Consider the following 24,079-nt stretch of genomic DNA (forward strand, 5'->3'; position numbering starts at 1 on the left):
TTCCTTATATGGAGCTGGAACGTCCCTTCTTTCAGTGTATAACTATCATGACTCATGGTTATTGATGTCACAAAGAAAAAAAAAAATATTTTGAGCTCAGACAGTCTGGCTTTTTGCAGGAAAACTCCATCTTAGGATAGTTTAGCTAGTAGAATCAGTTTGATATTCCATTAACACTTTCAAATTTTTCTGCATGCAACCCTGATCTTGGGATCTTAGATGATACTACTAATCCTTTTGTTGTGTCCAGAACCATACAGACAAGCTTAAGTGAGTCCAGGAAAATAGCATTTTTTGGCTCACAATAAAACAGCCAAAGAGAGAAAGGGGAAAAACTCTAAGATTACTTGAAGTGATCTGCTTACCTTTCTGCCTAGATCAAGTCCTGCGGTCGTCAGGAAGTTCCTAGTGGAACTTCTGTTCAAACTGTCGTTTAAGAAAATATGGCAGAGCAAATATGTTGCCATAATCTGCTGCTATTCTGCAGTTATTGCTTGTTATGAATATTCTTATACTGTAGTAAATGCAAACTAGGAGACCCCATGTTCTGATTTGACGAAAGACTATTTCTTACATTCCTACCTTTAGTACAGTAGCATGCAGCTTTCCAGAAACTGTGAATATGCTTTTGCTGTTTAACATGTATGATGAAAGGGAAGAAAATATCACTTTAGTAGCAAAGACCCTGTGGATCACAAGGATATAGCTACAAATTTAAAATTGATGTGGAAGAAATCTACACATCTCTGAATCTCTCACCTTAAAATACAGCTGTAGGTTCTAGGCATTTGAAAACTGGGCAGGCAAACAAACTAATAATGTATGTTTATCTCTTAGATTAATGAGAGGCTATTTAAATGTTTGTTTATAAGTGAAATAAATTAGCCATAGCATTTTAGCTTTTATTAATATTTACTTTGGGAAAACATACTGCTGCTCTTGAACTATGATACTTTTCTTTCAAAAAAGTGATTTGGAGATTTTATCTTCAGTGTCTTAGTACTTCACAAAGTGCTTCTATTTTTGCAGAGGGAAATGCGTGGAAGTATCACCTTTAAGATCGTGCCAAGTTATCGCACACAGTCTTCATCCTGTGAGGTAATGAATTTAATGAACCATCCCATTTCTTCCTCAGTCCTGTAACTAACTGCCTGCTGATGGCTGAATGTTACTGCTTTCTGGGAAATTGTTTCTGCCTGTCCTGTTAGATCACGCACACCAATTTTACAACAAAGATAACGGAACACGAGTAGGTCCCACCTACCTACTCAGCCCTGCCTTCATATTCATCTCATCAGCACCTTAACTAACTCTTTACAGCCTTAAAAAAAAAAAAAAATAGGAAAGGGGATCCTCATCTCATGTGTTTAGGAAGCCCCTTTAAAAAAAATTACAATTTAAACTCATTCTTCAGGAAGTCTATTAAGGTTCCTAAGCTGAGAAACAATCTTGATCTTTTTAGGCATTAAACATTATTTTACTGCTTTGGGCTGTTAAGGGTTAATTGAAGAATCTGTTTCTGTATAACCCTGTTGAGGTAAATTTGTGATGGTTGTCTGTAACAGTTACATGTAGCTTAATATTATGTTTCCATGAAAAAAATTGTATTTATCATTGCAGAAGAAAAACAGATTTGGAGTTAGTTCTTGTTGAACTAGAAACTTGGTATTATGGTTTTTTGCACAGTAACATTTAATTCCCTTCTGCTCACAAAGTTACGTTCCAGATTGCAACTGAAGGGAATTAAATTCTAGAAGATGGCTACTTCAGAGATACTGTTCCAATTTAAGCGTACAGATGGCATATGCACTATGTAGATGATGCCAGTCTTTCGGTCCCACATGCTTAACTGCGCAATCAGTTCCCAAATTAGAATTCCAACAGTGAAATCACAATCCCTGTTGAAGTCAACCACCTTATCTTAATTAGAGATGTGATTTCACCCTAGTTGTTTCTATGTCTCAGCAGATGCTGGAACATGCAGAAACTGCTATTGTCATTGTCAGAACAGTCTGTTTGAAAGAAAAAAATTACTGCTTTTTGGTTGCCTTCTGTACTTTTAATAGAAGTCAACAAGAACTAAAAGGTTTTAGAGGTAGAAGGTTTGACAAATTTTCACCTAAGAGCCTGATTTTCTTAAAAGGTATAAATATGAAAGCAAAAATTTTTCATTAAATGCAAAGGCTTTAAAAAAAACTCACTAAAATAGAAATTTTAGAGTGTGCTAACACATTTATTGTCTTCTGTGCTGTAAATAGCAGTAAAAATAAAAGGTATCTCAATCTTCCCAATATTAAAATACAGAAACTGGTGAAATTATATACCTACTAGGAAGATGATTATTGGGAGATAATTCAGCATACAGCTTTAAATTAATACCATTAGGTGTCATTTTAGTAGTAGCAGTTCATCTCTTTTCCTTAGATTTGTGTCCTTAAGTTCTTCATGGCTAGTTATTTCACAGAAGAGAGGAAAATGGACTCTCACCTTTCTTTGGAAAAAAACAGCAAAACTAGAAATGTGTGGTCAAAGAGGGTAAAAAATAATCACGTTTAATTATCACACTTTTTAGTGTGACATTTAGCATTCATTCAGAGATGCCCGAGTCTATTTTACCTGCTTGGTCACATCTATGACTGGCTAGTTTTTCAACTGTTATGACTGTACAGAAAAAGCCAACATTTTTAAATCATCCTATTAAAGCATCACTAGTCCTTTGGTACAGAGATAATTTCTTTCACAGAATTTTTCAGGATTATTATTCAGACAATGAGTCAACTATCTTAACCATTGATAGAAGCTAAAATTGAATGTTAAAAGACATTACTAAGACACAAAAATCTTGCTTCTAACGCTCTCCAGCAGGATAAATTCAGAGATATTCGGTCTTCACTAGTACACTCTTATTAGTTAAGGTATTTTTTGGCAATACTTCAGATATTTCTATAAATTATATTTGGTTCCCTCCCCTGCCCTCAGTCATGGACTGGTGCTCACATAGTGTAGTTTTACCAGAAGAGGAATATAAAACAGAATCAATGAATGTGTTGGGTTTTTTTAAGGCTCCTACCATGATCACGTCATCAGCTTGCAAAATATCTTGTTAATCTTCAATAAGAAAAACTAAATAGTAGTAGAATCAGATGTGATCTGCCTTTTATATGCAGTCTACCAATATGCCTTTATAGATAAAGGTGAGGTGGGGGTGTTTTGGGGGGGAACCTATTTTTAAGATAACTGAGATTTGCATGTCACTTGCCATATTTTTCATCTTTTGTGGGCATCTAAGAAAGTGTTGTGGTGGTGGTGTTTTCTAAGTATTAAGCCACTTTTGCATAGTCTTATCCCTATAGTATGTGATAGTACTTCAGTGTCACTAGGCAGTTTACTAAATCTCAACTGAATAATTTCAAGTTTTTTAGGGATTTTGGCTCTTTACTGCCTCATGCCTTCCGTTCAGTTACCAGGCCTTCTGTTTCATGGAGTAGACTTTGCGTGAAAACATACTTAGGAATTCCCTTTTATAAAAATTTGATCAGCTGATCTACCGTGAGATGACCTTTTTGGTGTCACAAATGGCCTGAGTTACTCAGCTGTCTAGATAACACAGTGGTTCACACACCCAGAAAATTACAGACTTACATAAATACGAATTTGAGTAATTATTGCAACGCATTTTTCGTATGGCTAATGACTGTGTATACTGTTTATACATTTCAGCTAGTACTTTATCCAACTGAGTAAATATTTTGCTCTAGCTACATTTGCATTCTTACTTCGTACTGACAAAACACACCAAGTAACTTTTTGTAGTGTCAGATCTGTGTAGATGTGGCACTTTGAGACATAGTTTAGTGGGCATGGTGGTGTTGGGTTGACAGTTGGACTTGATCTTAAAGGTCTTTTCCAACCTTAATGATTCTATGATTCTATATGTGAGAACGGTAAAGGAAGTTTGGGGTTTTTTTTAAACAAACAACTTTCCTTATAAACATCTTTTATGTTTCAGATTGTGAAACACTTAAGTCGCTTCATTAAGACAAAAAGCCTTCATATATATGAGATTTTAAAAATCTGGTGGTAATCACCATGGATTTTTCTTCCTTTAGCCTTGCTATTTTTCCACTAGCGCTCAGACTATAAGATTTTAATAGTCTTAAACCTTTTTACACTTGTATTAAAAATACTTCCAGAAAGATTCCTTGAGTAAGACTGAAATTGAAATATATTTGCAGGTTTTTTGAAAGTCTCTCTCTTAAAAAAGATAGAGGTTTTTGTGGATCTGGCAACAGTGTCATTAATCTAGCTGTCCTTGTTGGTATCTAATTTGATCAGGCCACATCTAGTAGGCATAACTGACATCTGCTATAGAAGTGCATCTCAAATGCATTGATTTATCATTCATAATCCACACCTAAGAACAAGGAATCAACAGGAAACTAGTGTTGCCATTGTTTGGAAATAATTGTGATTGTTTCTTCAGCTGCTTGAATTGAAGAGCAAGGATACAAAAGACTGCCGTTCTGTTATTTGGCTTGGGTCTAGACAAGATTGGGAAGTCTAGATAGTCCAGTTAATACTGAAATACGATGATAACACTTCTACACTACTCAGAATCGTTGGATCTTCCAGATGTTTTTCTGCTCATATCCCAGGAGAACTAGGGAGAAACAAACTCAAAACCAAAGCCCAGTTCTAAGCAGTACTAGCATTCTACAAGGGTCTCTCTACTCATTGATTTGTCTCATTAGACTATGCGTAATACAGTTTTTATCTTAACTTTTGAGTTTGATATTTTTTTGAAAGAAAAACCAGGTCTCTAGGAAATGAAGAATGTAAATGCCTTTGAAATTGCGGCTGAACTGCCTAATTATTTAAAAATTGTACTTATGCCTCTTGACTAGCTTGATAGATTAATTTCTTAAAGTTAGTACTGAAATCACTGATAACACTGAAAATGTGTACTTTCCTCAGTATGTTACGCTGAACACTTGCTTTGAGAAATATGCTGTCTTCTGTTGAGAATTGTGGAGGAATACAAATCAAAATATTCTCAAACCAAGAAAATTTCCTTGAAGGGGAGAAGCCTTCAAAACAGTCCAGAAATAGTAGCATTCTCCAAGTTACTCTAAACTTCTTTTTCTCCAAATGATGCTTTTATCACTTTCCAAAGCTTTCCCTTGATAAACCATCACCGACTAGCAGATCATAACAAACTAGGTTTAAAAAAAAGAAAAAAAACGTAATATTAATTTTTCACCACTTCTTGAAAGTGAGAAATTGGCAGAGCCAGAATTGCAGAGCAAGCAGAAAATCTCTTTATGGAAGAAGGAAGTCACTGCTTTTGTGAAAAGAAGTATCTAGTATCTCCTAGCTGCTATTTGATGATAAAGGTGATGCTGATAATACCATACACACACACAAAAAAAAAGAAGGAATAACGGTTCCTTTAGGCTTTTTCTTTTTTCTTTTTCCTTTTTTTGTTTTCCCCAGTAAAGGAATAGCTTATTTGGTCTTATTTGAACATTTCAAACTTGTTATGCTGGAGTGATTTTTTAAACAGAATTAGAGCTGATTTCCCCCAGTCTGTTACATGTTGCAAATAACACTGGGAGCCAAACGAGCATTTTGTTCTTATGCCTGTAGCAGAAGTATACAGAGCTACATACTTTGAACCACAATGATTTTACAGCTGTAATATTGTCATATCTGTCCTCAACTATGTTAAAATCAACACAAAAGTTTAGATAGCTACATCTAGAACTTTCTGTGAAATCATATCTAATGAGTCCACAAAATGCAGAAGTTCTACATGAGTTTGTTGCACATCAAGTGTACAGGCAGCAAGAGTGATGAAGTATGGCCTATCAATTTAACTTTTCTAGGTGCTTTAAAATAGGTACGAGTGCTGGCACATAATTAGTGTAAGTTCAAGAATATTGATAGAGGACCTTTACCTGATTAATGTTGTTGCGTGAACAATTTAGCTCCAGTTCTGGTTTTTAATTTGTTCACAAAGGGCACTTGTGTTGCTAAAATCTGCCAGGGATAACTGTGTTTTCTTTGAAAACTGTTATCGCTCTTTTTTCTACTATCCTTGACATTATGTAAAATTACCAGACATTCCTAAATTGATCTTTGACATGGAATATTATATTCCAAAATTCCTGTTGGGGGTAAAGGGGGTTATTATTTTTTTCACAGTGTATGAGTGAATTATGTTGTTTCCTGAAGAGGTGGCTCAATTATCTGATTGTATGGAATTAAGTACTATACAATCAAAATGGCATGTGAAAAAGATTATTCTGCAAGTGACTTTCTTGCTTCTGCAAAACCCAGTCACTTTTAAATTGTGAAGTCAGAACTTCCTGTTATCCTTTCTGTAGAATTTCTCCCGGTATGCACCCTGCATCTTCTGTCCCCTCAGCACACTGTAGGACCACACTGGTAGTCTGAGTCAAGAGAGGTGGCTTTTTTAAAGTGATATATTTTGGCAAAGTTTAATGTTTTTAAGCCCATAAGAAAGTTGGAGGAAAAAAACACCTCAGTATGGTGTGAAATGGATGAGAAGGGAGAAGAGAGTATCCAGCTTCCTTCTCCGATGTCGGCTTCAGTGTCTTTGAGACACTGCATAGAGATGCATCCTACAGAGTAGAAACCGATCAACGCTGAGCTCCACCACGTAGCTGACAAAAGATTTAGAAGTGTTTTTAAAATGGAGTATGTGCCTCATTCTATTCAAAGTATTATTCGGCATGTTACTTTCAGGTAATTACCTTTAACAAAGACACCAGTATGACTAACGGCCTTTGGCATTGTCAGCCACATGAGATCGAGGAGGTCTCAGATACTGAGTAATTAAAAAGCTCTTTGATTGCTAAGGCAATGTAAAAATAGTTATTACCTAGGATACATCAAAATGTCAAACCTGAATCTTAAACTGTGAAAAAACTTTTCAGAATTACGGAGTTTGTAGGGTGGAAACTTTCGCAGATGAAGCAGCTAAGCAAATGGTTATAAGGCTGTGGATGTAACTGTTCTTTTAAATATATCTGTGTTCCTGTGATAGTGTTGTGTTGTTAATGAACCTTGTGTCTTATTTCAGAGAGATTCCCCCTCTACATCCAGACAGTCCCCAGCTAATGGTCATAGCAGCACTAACAATTCTGTTTCGGTAAGATTTCCAGTTCCACACAGAGAAAGTGTGAAAGTTTTGTTGGTGCTCATCTGCCATTACTGTTATACTTATCGTGTGGTCAGTGGAAAATTTTGTCCTGCTGATAGAACCAAGGTTATTACATATGTAACTCCCCATTTTCCTTTTTTAAGGGTTTTTTCCAACATATTCTTCTCATTAAAAGCCATATAGCGAATTACATATGAATAACTGTAATGTGACACTTCAATCATCCTTAAATCATTGTTAGCAGTTTCCTCAAAACAAAGCAAAGGTTTAAAGTGGAAGTTTAATTTCCATGCTGAACTTTGGAAGCAGCGTTTGCATAAAGAATAACTGTGCAGTTGGTATTTCAAGACATTTTAGCCTCTTTTAAGTTTTGTGTTTTGAGAGACCTCTGGAACGTGTACTGGTTTCCGCTATCTGCGTTAACGAATTGGTGTGCCCTCTGCTGTTGTGGTACGTGCACATACTTTGTGAAATCTGAGCCTTGCCTGGATATGAAAAGCAAAAGGAAGTGGCTTTAAACTGCACTACAAACCAAGCTATTATCATCACATCTTTAACACAAAGTACTTCTGTTTCCTATGTATTCAGGTAGAATGGTGCTGTCGATCTCCTGTTTTTCCAAAGTGTATTAATGTTAAAATTTGTGTTGTTTATCATTTGTCATTGTTCGGACCGATGTAGTAACTGTACACCCAAGTTCCTTCAGTAAGAGTGTTGTCAATATCATGAGTTCGTGGGACTAGCTAAAAAAAAACCAAACCTGAGTAACTACTCCTTTAAAAAAATTACAACTTAGAAATTATTTGCCACAAGGTAAAGTGCTTATTAACTAATACAATGAAAAATAATTGTGGATGAAAAATTTACGAAAATTTTGTGAATTCAATTGTATTTGTAACATGATTAGTAGTTACAGTCTTATTCCTTGGCACAATTAATCACATTATACATTTTTAATAATAATTTTTTTAATATTTATAATAGCCATCCTCTTTTAAAAACAAGACTAAGTATTAAGTGGAAAAGGCATTCACATAAAGAGCCTCTTTCACTTGATGGTGCTTTTGTGTTGAAGATGCTGAATTATTTATTAAAAAGCACATTCTCTATCTGCTTAAACTTTTTACCTGCTTTCTTCAGCTTGCTGCTAAACAGCCTGGGTTTGATTTTTCTTTAAGAAAAAAAACATTTCTAAACATGGGTCAGTGCTTTATACTTTTGTCTGACTTACCATTTTACTGTAATGTAGTATGAATCACTAACAAATGGTGTTGTATACCCTTAAAAAGTAAAATGAAAATTTCTTCTCCTGGGTTGACTTTATTCTGCAGGACTTGCCATCGACAACACAACCAAAAGGACGACAGGTGAATAGATATCCTCCATGGGAATTTTTGTAAACTTAGCTGCTAGTGAACATCCCTGCTTATCTTTCCCCCCTTCATAGTCTGTATGTGCTGGACTAAAACATTTAAGCTTGGAAAAATTGTTCCATTTTTTTCATTTTTCTTTTTAACTCATTTGTTTGTGGCTAATTCAAAATAGCATTTTTTTCATGTGTCCTACAAAGTCATTGTAAATTTAACTGGAGATGTTTAGTTCAGAATGCATTAATAGACTTACTGTTGTACAGTGACCTGTGCAGATTTTCATCTTAGAGGAAAGCTCAAATTTATATTTTAGCTGAAATGGAGACTAGTAGGGCAAGTGTTGACTCTAAAACATTGTACTGACAAAGATTCTAAAGCTTGAGTTGTCTATAACTAATTATTAACATTAACAAAGCTCTTCAAAGAAAAACATTAAGGACAATTTCTATTAAGGGTTGATAAGTCTGAAGATAGCCTCTTAAATTTGCAGTTCTAAGGCTCAGATTCAGTAACCTCCCTTAACTTTGTTACCTTGACCTGATAGTAGCACACGTCAGCATGGACCAAAGAAAGATCTTCCCTCTCCAGCAAATTCCAAGAAAGCCCTTAAGTGCCCTGCAGAGAACTCCCTGTGATTCCCTTTGCAATTTTAAGAGGTTTTTTTGCTGCAGCCTCCAAATCAACGCATACCATCAAGTGATTTGTGATTCATCTTCAGTAACTGCTCCATTTATATATAGCCCTTCTAGAATCTGCCTCTGAATTTTTAACCATGGACTCAACCTCTTTCTCTACCAAGAGTTTTAATAATAACTCCTGCAACTCCATTCAAAAGAGTCAGTGAACTCCATGATCTGTTGTCTTTGAAAATGTTTTTATACTATTGTCTGGTTAAGTTGGCTGGAATATCTGTTACAAGAATGGGTTGCTCTCACTTTGTTTCCTGTGTTCAAAGCTTATAGCTATATGGTTCTTTCAACTTTCAGTCGTCTTCTGAAGTTTCCAGCTGCCAGAATGTAGTCCTGGAAAGGCTCCGTGAGAGCCCTTCCAAGCTGTTGTGTTAGCTTTTTGCTTACCTCTCATAAGGTGTTTTTCCCAAGAGAAGAGGCTTTGTTCAAGGCAATATCAGAATAATGGTGTTCCTTGTACTCGCACCATTTATAGTTACCTGTGGTTTTCCAAGAGTCCTTTCCCATTGAACCAGCATATTCTTCCAGTAGCTTGTCATTCTTGAAGACAGTAAGGGCTTAGATAACAAATATATTGCTGTCTGTAAGGAAGTCTGTAATGTAAGTGCCAGTATGTGGTGGATAATGGTTCATACTGGAGCAGGAACTTGAAAAGCAAGGAAGTTTCTAGATAGTAAAAATACTGCTTACGTTTCTAGACCTATATTAGATAAGGTTGAGGGGATATAAGGGATTGGTTCAATACTGATTACTTCATGGAAAGCCAATTACTAAACAAATGTAGTTGGTTTCAAAATATCCTATTTTTCAGGTGATTAAAGGAAGTTGCATTGCTTGTCTAAGCTCACACACTCAATACAAAGCAGAACAAGGGTCAGATTTAGTATATTAAAAGTTGAGTTCTATATTGGTATTATCATCAGATGCTCGCACTGTAAATAGATAAAACTGCATCAGGCACAAAATAGAAATTATTAGCCATTTAAGTTAATTTATTCATATGTTGGGTTGCAGATTGCATTACTATAAAAATGAAGTTTTGGAAGTGCCGTGAATAGTGCTAACACTGCATAGTTACAGCTATTTTTGGAGCAGAATTTGAGCAAAGTTGAAAAGTGTTACCATTTAAATGAAGGGTATTACTTTGCAATGTGATTTTTTTTTTTTAATTAGTCAAATTTTAGTAAGAAAATCAGCAGTAGCTGATTGTGGTAGCTGATAATGGCTGTCTGAGATGCTATAGGGTGATATTTGAATTTCATAAAATGTAGAAATTGCCCATCTTGGACCTGACATTTAATTCCCATTTTAAGATCCTTGGATGCATCAGGGCTGTAATTAGCAACCAAAACTGGAGGTCACTTATTTTTATTTTCTAGGGTTGAGACCTCACTAACACACAAATCAAGGATCGGTATATTATTTTAAATTGTGAAGTCAGAATCTGAATTCTTTCTGTTAATGTTCCTTAGAGAATAATTTACTCAAATCGGTAGTTTTCTTTTATATGGGAGTAAGCTTTTACTGAAAAACCCACGCAGAGAATCCCCAGATCCCCCCCAAGTAACTACATGCGATAGGTGCAACACAAGACTTCCTATTAAATCTAAAAAAAAAAAGATACTAAATTTTCAGGGTAATTGTTAAAGATCAGTAATGTAGCCTAAGTCCTTTATACTGTCCAATAAAATTTCCTGTCATACAAATTTTTAAAACGTATCATGGGACTTTAGTTGGAAAGTACAGTTCAAGTTGTAAGCTGCTGGCTTTTAGTCTGTAGTGATTCACGATAGTTATTATTGACTTGAGGGACTCTTATCAGTTTATTACATAACTTCATTTTCACTGTTCTGGTTTTACAGTATGTAGAAGACATGAGCTTTCAAAATAACATCATATGTCTCCATTATTTGCTGATGGTTTTTTTTTTTTTCTGTTTCACTTTCAACTATCATTTATGCTTTTGCCATTCTGTTTCTTCCTTTGCTTGTTGCAAACAGTATGTGTAGCTACATGCACAGCTCAATACTGTATCAGTAATAATATTGCAGTGTCTTTTATAAACTCTTTTTTATAGATATATGTAAGAGCACAATTTGAATATGATCCAGCAAAGGATGACCTCATTCCTTGCAAAGAAGCTGGCATCAGATTCCGAGTTGGTGATATTATCCAAATCATTAGCAAAGATGATCACAACTGGTGGCAGGGTAAACTTGAGAACTCCAAAAACGGTACTGCAGGTCTTATCCCTTCTCCTGAACTTCAAGAATGGTATGACTTAAGTTTTCTATAAAAATGAATTTATCTTTGCTTTTATTTCTGTCTTTCCCACTTGTCATTGTTGTAGTTTTTTTAGCTAGTTTTTGTATAATTTTTTCTTTTTTCAAAAAAAAAAAAAGTGTCTATTCCCTCAGTTTGTGTGGCATTGATTTTTTTTTTTTCTCCTGTATGCAGAGCAGTAAGGGTTGCATATGCAATATCGTATGTGTGGTTACATTAGAAAAACACCTTTGTTAGTAAGCATTGTTTGTGCTTTCTGATATACTATAGGAAACGAGGATTAAAGGTTGCATACAAATGGTTTATGTAAGGGGGTCAAATTAATTTCTCTTTTAGGTTCTAAACAGTGTTTTCATTAGTACTGCTTACCTCCAAGTGCTGCAGGAATAGGGTGTTAGCCAGACATGAAGCACAAAAGTCACTGATTTTGGGGGTTTCTCTCCTTTTCATTTTTAATGTGAAAGCCAAAAAGTAGAAAGAAATCAAAGTGCAGAGATTCCTGAATGACAGATTCAATGAACAGCAATGGCACTGAGTACCACAAAATGTAGAGCCTTTAAACAACCTCTTGCAGAAGCTGTTTAGTAAATTTTTACATGTATCGGCACAAACTCTGGCAAACAAATCCTGGCCCATGAAAGTTATCACCTGAACTCAAGAAAGTTTATCAATATGGATAATCTAGCCCAAAATACTTCATACAAGATTTGCTACGTAAAATAATTAGAGTGCTGTAAAGGGTTTAACAGCACCTTGTGCCACCTGGACTGGCTAAGGGGAATTTTGCTAGAAGAGAAACGGAGGTAGACGAGACATTTCATTCCATCTGAAGAGCTCCTTTGCAAGCCCTGACATAAGGCAGACACTGGTATACACCGCAACAGGAACACTTGCAATAATTGATCCTAAAGATCAACCTCAAAACAGTTCCACGACACAGCACAACTTCCTCTGAAGTAATTTAGACCGTAGTGGTCTTTCTGACCTTGTGCTCTTCCAGTCTAATCTGCTGCAGAGTGTTCTACAGCCGTTTTAGTAGGTACCCTCCCTCCCATGCTCACTTCATCTGTGAGCTTTAGTGATCCACCACTAAGAAGATATTCTTTATATCAAAATACCTCTGTATACAAGTGCTTTTAAGTCATCCAAAGAAAGGTGTTGAAAAGTGTTACTGTACTCTTGTATTATTAAAAAGTCTTATTTTTCTATTTGATGTGGCTTCTTAAAAATACATTGATTACAACAAAAAAATTTTTTCTCCTCCATATACCAGGCGAGTTGCTTGTATTGCCATGGAGAAGACCAAACAGGAGCAACAGGCCAGCTGTACTTGGTTTGGAAAGAAAAAAAAGCAGTACAAAGACAAATATTTGGCAAAGCACAATGCAGGTATGGAAAAAAAAAAAAGCAAGCAAGCATCTTTAACAGGTTAAATTTTTTACAGTCTAAACCTTGCCGTTAATTGTTCAGCTGGCACTGTTACATAAACCTAATGAGTTACTTAGAAAAATATAAGTAAAATTCCAATTATGCCAACATTACTCTGCTTGTTCTTTGCTATTTAAACATATATCTTAATCAGTGAGTGGAAAGCTGCAACAAACTAAATGCATCATAATATATCCTAATACAGGCTTACATTGATTTGGTTTTTATATTTAAAGGAGCACTAGAAACCAACAGGATATGAATTTTGCAATCTATGTAACTGTACTGTGCTCTACTGAAGACTTTTCAGTAGCATCCTTGTTAATATGTGTTTATAGTTACAGATTATATATGTGAAAACATCATGAAAGGGCATTTTTCTCTAAGCGTTACAGCTGGAAGTGGAATAAGATCCATTGCATAGTCAGTGTGTTGTTTACAGTTACCAAATAAAACGAACCGTGGAAGTTTATCCTCCTTGCAGTGATTTCTTCCTGAATCCTAACTTTTGGTTTTCTCTTTAGACTGCTGAAAAATTTAATTGTTTCAGAAAATTTTGAAAGTAGAAGAGTAGAGTAAGAGATCCTTGCTGAGCAAAATTCATTGGTTCTAGTAGTAAAGAAGGAAGACCTCTTCATTCATGAGCAGAATTTAGTTCTTCTTTTAATATAAAATACTCGATGTGTTGAAACTGTTTCTATTGCTTTTGCATTGATATCACATACTGTGATGATAAATATGTTGTTGTGGTCTCTTTGGAGACTTGCAGAGATTTTTATTAGAATTAAAAGATATACCTGTCCAAACATTGTAATGAAAGTATTTTTTATATTGCATTAACTTCTGGGGTTTTTTTCAGTTGCATTCTTGAATGCATCAATTAAACAATATAAATCTATATTTTCACGTTTCTCCTTACCTGTATAATCTGTGTGCAGTATCAGAGCTCATAATGTATCAGTACTACAGAGTTGTAGTTTACTTAAAAGTAATTTGAAAATAAAATCTAAGAAAGTGAAAGAACAGTAATTGTCATTAATACTCCTTATTTCATTGTCATATTTAAGATGTTCACAGTTAAATATAAAATTACTCGTTACCCTGAAAACCCTAACAAGTAGAGATTGAAAGTTTTAACTCGTTTCCTTCCTTTTGCTGGTTTAACATTTTTTAAGCTTCAACTTCATTGCAGTAGCACTAAACAGTGTTTTACTAATTATCACCTTAACAAAAACTGTTGAGAATAAACCGGATTTTATGACCTAAAATCTTTCACAGTACTGGTTTTAAAGTAGTATCAGTTGCTCCCAGCAAACATTCCCACAGCGTTGCTACTCCCTTCAGTTGTGGCACCGTAACTTTGTGTGGCCATGCCGTTAACTGGATTAACTGAAGAACAGCCCAACAAAAAACGTTGGTTCTTTTACTTTAGGGCAGGCACATTTCCTAATACAGTTCACGGTGCAACTTGGTAGTTACGTCAGTGTGACTGAGCACAGTTGCTCCAACAGAACAAGCACAGGAAGGAGGATGGCCAGGGACGGAGCGGGCAACACTTCAGGAGAAAAACTAGCTCAAAGACTTTGTAACAACTAAATCCCTGAAAGGAAGATAATGTCGACTTTCCTATCTTGATGTAGGGGGGCATTTTGGAGAAGGCTGACGGCACTTTGCGTCACACGGTTTGCCTGCCTCTGTGCCTGCACCATCAGTGCTGTTCGTCACTTTACATCAGAGCATCTATTTTTTTACCAAAAATTAGAAACATGAACGTTAAAAATTATCAAAATGACCATAGAAGAAACTGTTCTTTTCAGAATACCATCCAACACTTCCCCTTCCTCCTAAGAAGTCAAAAAGTTAATGAAAGCACAGCTTGGAATGAAGATTTCTCTTAGAAATGTTTATTGATTGTAGTGTCCTTGAGGTATTAAAGGTGATGCCAGTAATATTGCAGGGAACGATGCCAACTGTAGGATATGAAGAGGTTCACTTAAATGCGATGGTGCGTACATGAATTTAACGAAGGTGGTACTGAATTTACCTTCTCTGAACTGCTCTCTCGTGTCTCATACTGTTAGTCAGAAGTATGGCAACGCTGGCTTTTGCAAGCTTTCAGCGCATCTGTCTGGGAATAAAAAACAGATCTTTTCTTCTGCAGGATCCAAAATAAGTATAATTACTTTGGAACTGAGAAGTCTAACCCAGATGTCAAAATGTTGCTGTTACAAGAAAGTAGAAGTTATTTCTCGTGTATCTTAGTATGAAATTCAATAAATCGTTTAGCAGTATGTAATCTGTTTGGACTTCCCTGTTATTTTTGTCTTAGGGATGAGACTGAACTAAGATTTGTGTGGCTGGCTAATGATTTGAGAGAGAGGATTTTTGTGTGATATATTGGGATATTACTGGAACTAGAAATTAAATTATTCTGCAAATCAAATGTAGTTCATTAAGTAAAGAAGATAATTTTTCAGTTAATTTTATAGTTAAAAGCAAATATATTCTCCTTTACAAGAAAAATATCATCCCGTTTTTCTTTCCTTCATACTTGATATTAGAGTATTGTGTCCTTCAAGAGACGCTTTTGTGATCATACATCTTATCATTATAAAGTCAGTTTCAAACCAAAGCCCACAGGAAGAATAAACATTTTTCATTATTAGGTTCTCTGACATTTTTATAAATGCTCTAGATATATACTGCAGTGATATCTAGCTATATTTTTAAATGTATTTTACTGAAATGTTCTTGCAGGTCTTCATAAAAGAACACTCTTTAAAACATACTAGAACAAACCAAAGTCCACAGGAAAAATAAACATTTTTCATTATTAGGTTCTCTTGACATTTTTATAAATGCTCTAGAGATATACTGCAGTGATATCTAGCTATATTTTTTAATGTATTTTACTGAAATGTTCTTGCAGGTCTTCATAAAAGAACACTCTTTAAAACATACTAGAACTATGCTTCATATTATGCATAATATAGAAAATTGCCAAGCTTTTATAAAATATGTTTATCATTTCTTAATGTGATTTATTTGCCTTGTGTTTAGACTATTGCATGGTAAAGTTTATTTTGTGCATATACTTTTTATTTTACTAATATATTACGAGCCATATCTCAATGACCCCTGTACATTTTTCATGCTGTCTTACTCCCAATGGCCTCTGTGCATGTAAGTAACCTGTCAAGTGACAATGCCTCTTTATTTGCTTCTTACTGTTTCCTTTCAAGAACTCCTTTTCTTTATTAGCTAGTAACAGAGAAGCATTAAACTTCAGTCTTTAACGTGCCCTGTATTCCTCATATTTTGTGTATATTAAAAAAATTAATCATTTTTCTTTTGCATTTGAAAACCCTACAATCATTAGTTAACTCCATGTAGACTGAGACACATCTTCTCCATGCTGCTAGTTTGTGATGAAAGCATTAATATGTATCATTTCTGTTGTTTGTTCCTGTTGTTTGTATCTAACATAATGTGGTTTTGTTCAAGAAGAAAATAAAGGATTGATTTTTTAATTTTTTCTTAATGGGAAAAGGTGCTTGCAGGCCTAGATGTTTAGAATGGTAAAACTGTTTAACTTCTTGTAGATCTTTAGCTCTTTCTAATATGAAATGAATTATTCATTAGTTTAAATAGTGTGAAGTTGCAAAAAGGACAGCAGTAAGAATTCCGTGTTTGTAGGTTTATGGAGTGGAAGAAAAATATCACTAAATTCTTGCTTCTGATATTTGGGGAAAGGTTGAAAGAGATTCTTCTTTAAGATGAAATTCAAAATGCTTCAAATGGACTAGGAAGTTTTCATATCTGTATCCTTTCAAGGTCTTAAAGAGTTGAGTACGTCAACTGACTCATTTGTAGTTTGACCAAATTGGAGTAGTTACACTTTTTCTATAGGGTAAAAAGACTGCTGTTGAATTGAAAAATCTGCCCTATAAAAAGAAATACATCAAGTTAAATACTTTGCTGCTTTAACTGTGACTTTAGTACAAAGAGCATGTGCTTTCTGGTAGGCTCCACAGTCTTAATGCTGATTTGGTGGCTGGAGACTTCTGGAGCAAGCGAACTAAAGCCCCTTCCACTGCCTACTTTCCTAAGGGGTTTTGGATGGGGGAGAGGGATATATCCAGACTCATCCTAAAAGATGGAAGGGATATAGTTGAGGTGGATACACCAGCTTAGGACTTGGAAACACTAATAGATGCAGTCTCTCCTCCCTTCTTTTTATAGCACACACAAATACAGAGCTGAAAACTCTTGTTCGTTATTCTGCTCACAATTGCTGATTTGTGTAGTATTTATAAATATAATTAACTGCCTCCTGGCTTCTTTTTTGCATTAGAATTCTGCAAGAATTACCACAGATGTTGTCTTACTGGGCACAGGAGGAATAAGCTGTTTTTAATGAACAAAACTGGATTTGTAAATCATTATATACCTTGGCAATTGACAATAGATTGATAGGCATGATGGAACTCATCCAATTTCAACTGCAGTTAAAGTTATTTCTGAAATAATACTTTTACAATTTTTCCCTAAATACAGTGGAGGTTCTTTTATGTAATGCCATCATTTTTCATTAGAATTCTTCATTCTGTCACAAGTTTTAAAAGCATGTCAAGTTAACTAGCACGTGTGTTTAAAGAGAACTCTAATTACAATTAATATGGTGATAGTTTTGAAGAATAAATACCACAAAGTATTAACACTCTTCTCTATAAATTTCTCATAGATCTTGTTAAAACATGATTATGGAAGTATCCCTATCTTTAGTGTAAATAGATGTTCTCATATTGTATTCATGTTGGTCACTGTCTACAGATTTTTCTTTAGTATTGCTATTTCTTAGGAATGCAAATGTGAATGGCATGCCATTTAGCTAATTTTTGTGGTCTGCTGAATACTGCATGAAAGGACATGCAAACTTTCCTGAGCATTTCAGTAGCTTTGTTACTGCTTTTTAGTAGTTTTTTAAATAAACACTTTCGTTAAAATTGCATAATGAAATGGTTTTATTTTCCGCAACATATTACTTTGTATTGTAAGCCTAAAACTTGCTAAAATTATAATTTGTAGCACAATTAATTATCACCCTTAATATGCCTTTTTTTCTTATCCCTGTGGGGGTTTCTTTTGTGTTTTAGTGTTTGATCAATTAGATCTCGTCACATATGAAGAAGTAGTAAAACTGCCAGCATTCAAGAGGAAAACACTAGTCTTACTAGGTAATTTTGAGTTGTTGTTATGAATGTAACAGCATAGTTTTGAACACCTTCTGGTGGAAAATTTGTAATTCATTTTTGTGTTGCGGATTAGGTGCCCATGGTGTTGGAAGAAGACACATAAAAAACACACTCATCACAAAACACCCGGACAGATTTGCTTACCCCATTCCTCGTAAGTAGCAAAGTTCAATGCAGTGCAGAATTGTTTGTAGGATCCTTCTCAACATACCCATTGTAGTACTACATGCGTTCAGTCCTGCGGAAGTGAATCCCATCTTAAAGGTGGGAACTGTGATAGGACTGTGTATATTTCTTCCTTTGTTTTTTCAGAGGGAGGGGTAGTAAGTAACACCCCTCTTACATGGAATGTTTCCTAGTATTCACAAAACTTCTCATTAAGCATGCTTCTCTCTACCCCAAATGTTTGTTAATTTAGAATCAAGGCTAAAACATTTTTCATTTTTCCGTGCTGATTTTACATTTACTGTTCAGGTAAGACTGGAACAGCCATGATGTTTAAAACTGTGTATAATTTCCACGAGAAGAAATATAAACTGGATTTAGAGGAAACCTTTAATGTGTACCTTGTCTGAATGTTTTAAATTGCTTTTCACAGCCTAGCCTTGCGTATTTAGTATTGTACTAAAATAACTTCAAGTTTCCAGAGATGACAATAAGAAAAAGAAAATTGCAATTAACTTCATTGCTTATAAGTGGGTTGTTACGAAGAGCACAGGGTGTTTTCCCTTCATGACAATCTCTGTCAATACCATTTGCATACCCTACCACATGATCTCTTGGAGATGCACCCATTTTCCTCAAGCTAGGCATTCTGAAAGGGCAGCATCCGGCAGCTAACTGTCCACTCTATTCAGGCTGACTTTAGAAACACCATACATGGCTCAGAAGTTACATTGATGAGCATTATGCATTCATGTAATTTTCTTTATACCTTGTTAGTGCTTTACTTTAAAATTGCACTTAGGTGTTTTTCTATCTATAAGGGTTTTGTTGCTAAAAGGCATTTTAAGAACTTACCTGTAAACCTATTTGGAAGGGGGAAAAGGATCGGTTGGCTGCTGATTTAAGTTCCCCAGTCTTGCTCGCTAAGGAGTTAGACAACGACCAGTGCCAGCAGAAGGAAAACAGAAAGATCTAGCCCTTTTGAAAGCATGAGCCATTAGATCACCCCAGCAGCAACATGAAACTGCACTGTTTGCCACACTACTGATTATATCTAGACACTAAAATCCTGGATTAGACACTTAAGAAGTGTGGTGCCGGGAGTATGTGACGTACATTGTACCCATCTTATTCAATACAGACAAGATTATATGGGGGGATGGGAGTAGTAACCCAGCAAATATGTTCTCCATTACAAGGAACTAAAACAGAGAGTCATAAATGTTTTACATTATGCTTTTCACCCAGTCTCTCTCAAGTACTAACTGTATTGCTGTGGGGAGGTAGAAGCTGAACTAGTTATTTTCTCTTCAAATACCTACTAAAGTGGACTCACCTATACCATGACGACCATGCCTTAGACTGCCCGCATTAGGTTCCTGCTCTGTGGAAGCCCTGCAATTACTTCACTGATTATAGAAGACTAAAAACACTAGACTGCAAATCAGGATAAAATTCAGGTGCTTAAGCATCAGTATGATGTTTAGATGCCTGGTTTAGACACCACCTGATCTGCAGCCTCTCTTCAGAAAAGCAATAGATTCCTTAAACTCCTGTGTTATATCTAATAGACCTGTGTGGATGTTTCAGATTTAAGGCATTTAGGGCATTTAAAATAGCATTTTATGCTGGTGTTTAGAGACCCAAATTACTTCCTTATGTTAGTGATATAAAATATATCACATAAAATATATCACGTACACTTTGAGTATTATGGGAACCTGATCTGTCTTTCAGCTGACTCTAGGTAACTGAGATTTTTCTCTCCACCTCTCAGGGATGGATTTTACTGAATTTTCTGCATTCTTCTACAAAACTGTGATACGAGTAGGTAGCTTTTGAGATAGACCTTAACTTGGGTGTGGAGTTTTGGGGAATGCTTTATGAAGAAACTACCTGCCTACTGAAAACCTGATCATATAGGTCATGTCATGTAAACGGTAATTAATTAACAGAATTAGTAGACCATACATCTCTTACCACTTAGGTCTGCAGAAGCAGTATGTTCAAAAAGTACGTTATTGCTAAGTAGCTTTCATCTCTCTTGACCACAAGTAATCAGGCCCTCATCCGCTTTTTAGACTTACAGTTTCACACTCAGAAGAAGAAAACCTCATAAGAATTTAAATTAAAAAAGAAAATACAGAAGTGTTTTTACAAAAGAGGAAGATTTGCGTAAATTGTTAGGTTCAGTAGACCTAGGGCAGCAGTGAGTAGTATAGTGATATTATACCGTTTATGTAATCCATTGTTCTTGGATTCCTTAAAATCAAAACTATGATCTATAATATTTCTATACATCTTTTCATCTTTGAAATATGCTCATTAATCCTCAGAACATTGCTAATTAATCCTCAGAATAGTAATAGGTATAATTAAAAATAGAATCTGAGTCCAGTTTTTGGATACCTTGTTTGAAATTACGATCAGGTTGTTGAAAGATAAGGGATTAGATTGGGAAGAGATACGGTGTTTCAGATATGTCACCAGCCTAAATGTGATAGTGAAAAAATATGAGAGTAAATCAGTTTGTGAGGGAATACTAGAAGAAAGAGAAGCAAGTGGATATCAGCGCGCCTATGTGGAAATGAGGAGCAGATGGCCTACAGAATCACAGAATGGTTGAGATCCCTACCTCTGGAGGTCATCTGGTCCAACCTCCCAGCTCAGGCAGTGCCACTTAGAACCAGTTGCCCAGGACCATGTCCAGGTGGCTTTTGAGTGTCTCCAGGGATGGAGGCTCTACCACCTCTCTGGGCTGTCTGTGCCAGTGCTCAGTCACCCTCACTGTGAAAAAGTGTTTCCTGGTGTTCAGACAGAAGTTCCTGTGTTTCACTGTGTGCCCATTGCCTCTCATCCTGTCACTGAGCACCACTGAAAAGAGACTGTCTCCATCTTCTTTACACCTTCACTTTAGATATTTGTACTCATTGATGAGGCCCCCCCTGAACCTTCTCTTCTCAAGGCTGAACAGTCCCAGCTCGCTCAGCCTTTCCTCGTAGGAGAGATGCTCCAATCCCTTCCAGTGCCCCTTCACTGGACTTTCTCCAGCATGTCTGTGTCTCTCTTGTACTGGGGAACCCAGAACTGGACACAGCACTCCAGGTGTGGCCTCACCAGTGATGAGTATGGGGGAAGAATCACCTCCACCTGCTGCCAATACTTTGTCTAATGCAGCCAAGGATACCATTAGCCCTTTCTTTGCAGCAAGGACACATCACTGGCTCATGTTCAACTGAGTGTCTACCGTGACCCCCCACAGGGTCTTTTCTGGAGAGCTGTTTTCCAACTGGTCAGTCTCCAGCAGGTACTGGTGCATGGGGTTGTTCCTCCCCTGGTATAGGACTTGGCACTTCCCCTTGTTGAACTTCATGAGGTTCCTGTCAGCCTGTTTCTCCAGCCTGTCAAGATCCCTCTGAAAGGCAACGCGACCCTCTGGTGTATTAGCTACTGCTCCCAGTTTTGTATCATTGGCGTCCTTGCTGAGGGTACACTGCCCCATCATCCAGATCATTAATAGAGATGTTGAACAGGATTGGGCCCAGTACTGGCCCCCAGGGTAAAATGGGGATGTTAATTGAATTGTTTAGAAGCTGTAAAAACTGTGAGATCTGGCCTTGGTTTGTTGTTGAAAGCAGCTGATAGAGTCTTACAGTCTTGACCAGGTAAAGGTTATTTATGACCTTCTGTTCTTCCTTTCTTACCGTTTGATTTTTACCTTTTCCACACCCCTTCATCTCCTGCTTTTCCCAACACATGTCCCCCAGACTCCTGCTTTTCCTAGCCTCTGTCATTCTGCCTACCCTGAGCTCATACTTCATTGTTCTGTATGTGATGTGACGGGTCATCATTCAGTGTATAAGTATTGATAAACCAAACAGAAAGCCACATATAAGCTTAATATTGCTTTTGTACTAAAAATATTTTGTATCTTGTATTTTCAGACACAACCCGACCTCCAAAGAAAGATGAAGAAAATGGGAAAAATTACTACTTCGTATCACATGACCAAATGATGCAAGATATATCAAACAATGAATATTTGGAATATGGCAGCCATGAGGATGCAATGTATGGAACAAAACTGGAAACAATACGAAAGATCCATGAGCAGGGACTAATTGCAATACTTGATGTAGAACCTCAGGTAAATAATTAGAAGTATATGAAAAACTCATCACAAATTCTTATTTTACTGAGCTATATTTATTTTTATTGATTGCACACTAGATAAGTAATGCATACAATCTGGAACAAAAGTCCCTGGGACATCAAGGTATAAATCTGTGAAGAAGAATTCTGGTAATGATCTGATTAGAAGAACATACAGCAGAAATAAATTCATTGTTTAGCTTGGTATGCAACTGGCCACCCGGGCACACTGCTGGCTCATGTTCAGCCGGCTGTCGACCAGCACCCCCACGTCCTTTTCCACTGGGCAGCTCTCCAGCTTTCTCTCAAGAAACACTAATAGTTTGTTCATTCATTATACAAAATCTTCAGTGAAAAATTCTGATACATTTACTTTGAAAGGTAGTCATGAGTTTCAATTCACAGGGATGTATCTATATGTTTTGTTAAGTGGAACAACATGAATAAGGACAAACGTGATGCTTATATTATTCTAGCCGATTGAAGTAAATGGGAGGAAAAACAAACCAAATTTGTGACTGGTGTTGTCTATTTAAATTTGCTGCCTTCTTTCTTCTTTGTGAATGGATTCAAGAAGTTCAAATTCTTTAAGAATTTCATAACAGAAATAAGATACCTAACTAATGTAGGACAGTATGCTGGTGTGGTGCTATGCTGAAAAATACAATCCCGCATGTAACAGTTTTCAGGGAGAGCGGCGTTTATAGTTAGTTCAAATGGAGCAGCTGTTGAAAGCAAACTCTCTTGATAAGCCTGTTCAACTTGGATTATTCAGAAGCATTACAATTCTCAGAACCCATTTTGGTCTTGATTAGAATATATTTACATTTGGTAACAGCCGCCTTTGCTGCGCTTCCTCCAGCATGTGCCTAGCAACCAGCTTCCTCATGCATCCATCTCAGGTCATTAAGGCCAGCCTGTCTCTGGACTTATTCCTAGTTATCTTACACTGCTTGCCTGTTTTCCCTCGGGTACCCTTAGTTATGTGAGTCTTCTTGACCTTCACATATGGGGTTTATCTCTTATTTGAAGAAGGTTGGCATAGATGATACGTATCGATGTGTTTCAAGCAGTAGAGATGAAAATCTCTTTAGCTTGGGAAAAGGTTGGATTGGGTTTTTTGTTTGTTTTGTGGTTTGGGGTTTTTTTGTAAACTTTGGGGAAGACAGGAAGTGGAAGGAGCAAAAAAAGACTGACCTTTAGTAGTCTTACTTTCTCTTGTCCATCCATTAGAGTTCAGCTGATGTATGTTTACTTGCGGTCCTGCACTTCAGCCTAGTTTGGATCTGTACCAAAGTTTCAGTTATGGCAGCTCTGTCACTGAGTACGTTATGACTAAGTCAACTTTTTAATGAGAACTCTTTTCTTTTGCGTAGTTCAGGGGATTGGTGCTGCATTTACTGTATTAGTGCTATGCTCACTTTTTAAAAACCTCACTATACTTACTTTTTTAAAACTTCAAAGCTCTCACATCACATTTTCACTTGTAATAAAATAAAAGTGTTGGTAGATAGAAAAAGTCAGATAAAAATTATATTATAATCAATATTT

The 24,079-nt window shown here is 36.2% G+C and overlaps 1 protein-coding gene across 1 annotated transcript in view; it reads left to right on the forward strand.

The window, feature by feature from the left end:
• Positions 1 to 24,079, forward strand: part of CASK (calcium/calmodulin-dependent serine protein kinase (MAGUK family)) — a 97,357-nt gene that overhangs the window by 65,211 nt on the left and 8,067 nt on the right. The window contains exons 13-20 of the mRNA XM_010285019.1: positions 1,030 to 1,098; positions 7,106 to 7,174; positions 8,518 to 8,553; positions 11,323 to 11,519; positions 12,802 to 12,917; positions 18,128 to 18,193; positions 18,285 to 18,365; positions 22,321 to 22,523. Of these exons, the coding sequence (XP_010283321.1) occupies positions 1,030 to 1,098; positions 7,106 to 7,174; positions 8,518 to 8,553; positions 11,323 to 11,519; positions 12,802 to 12,917; positions 18,128 to 18,193; positions 18,285 to 18,365; positions 22,321 to 22,523 (837 nt within the window). The remainder of the gene's footprint in view (positions 1 to 1,029; positions 1,099 to 7,105; positions 7,175 to 8,517; positions 8,554 to 11,322; positions 11,520 to 12,801; positions 12,918 to 18,127; positions 18,194 to 18,284; positions 18,366 to 22,320; positions 22,524 to 24,079) is intronic.

This window comes from Phaethon lepturus, unplaced genomic scaffold, assembly GCF_000687285.1.
Source record: "Phaethon lepturus isolate BGI_N335 unplaced genomic scaffold, ASM68728v1 scaffold5560, whole genome shotgun sequence".
In the NCBI taxonomy this organism is placed as follows: Eukaryota; Metazoa; Chordata; class Aves; order Phaethontiformes; family Phaethontidae; genus Phaethon; species Phaethon lepturus.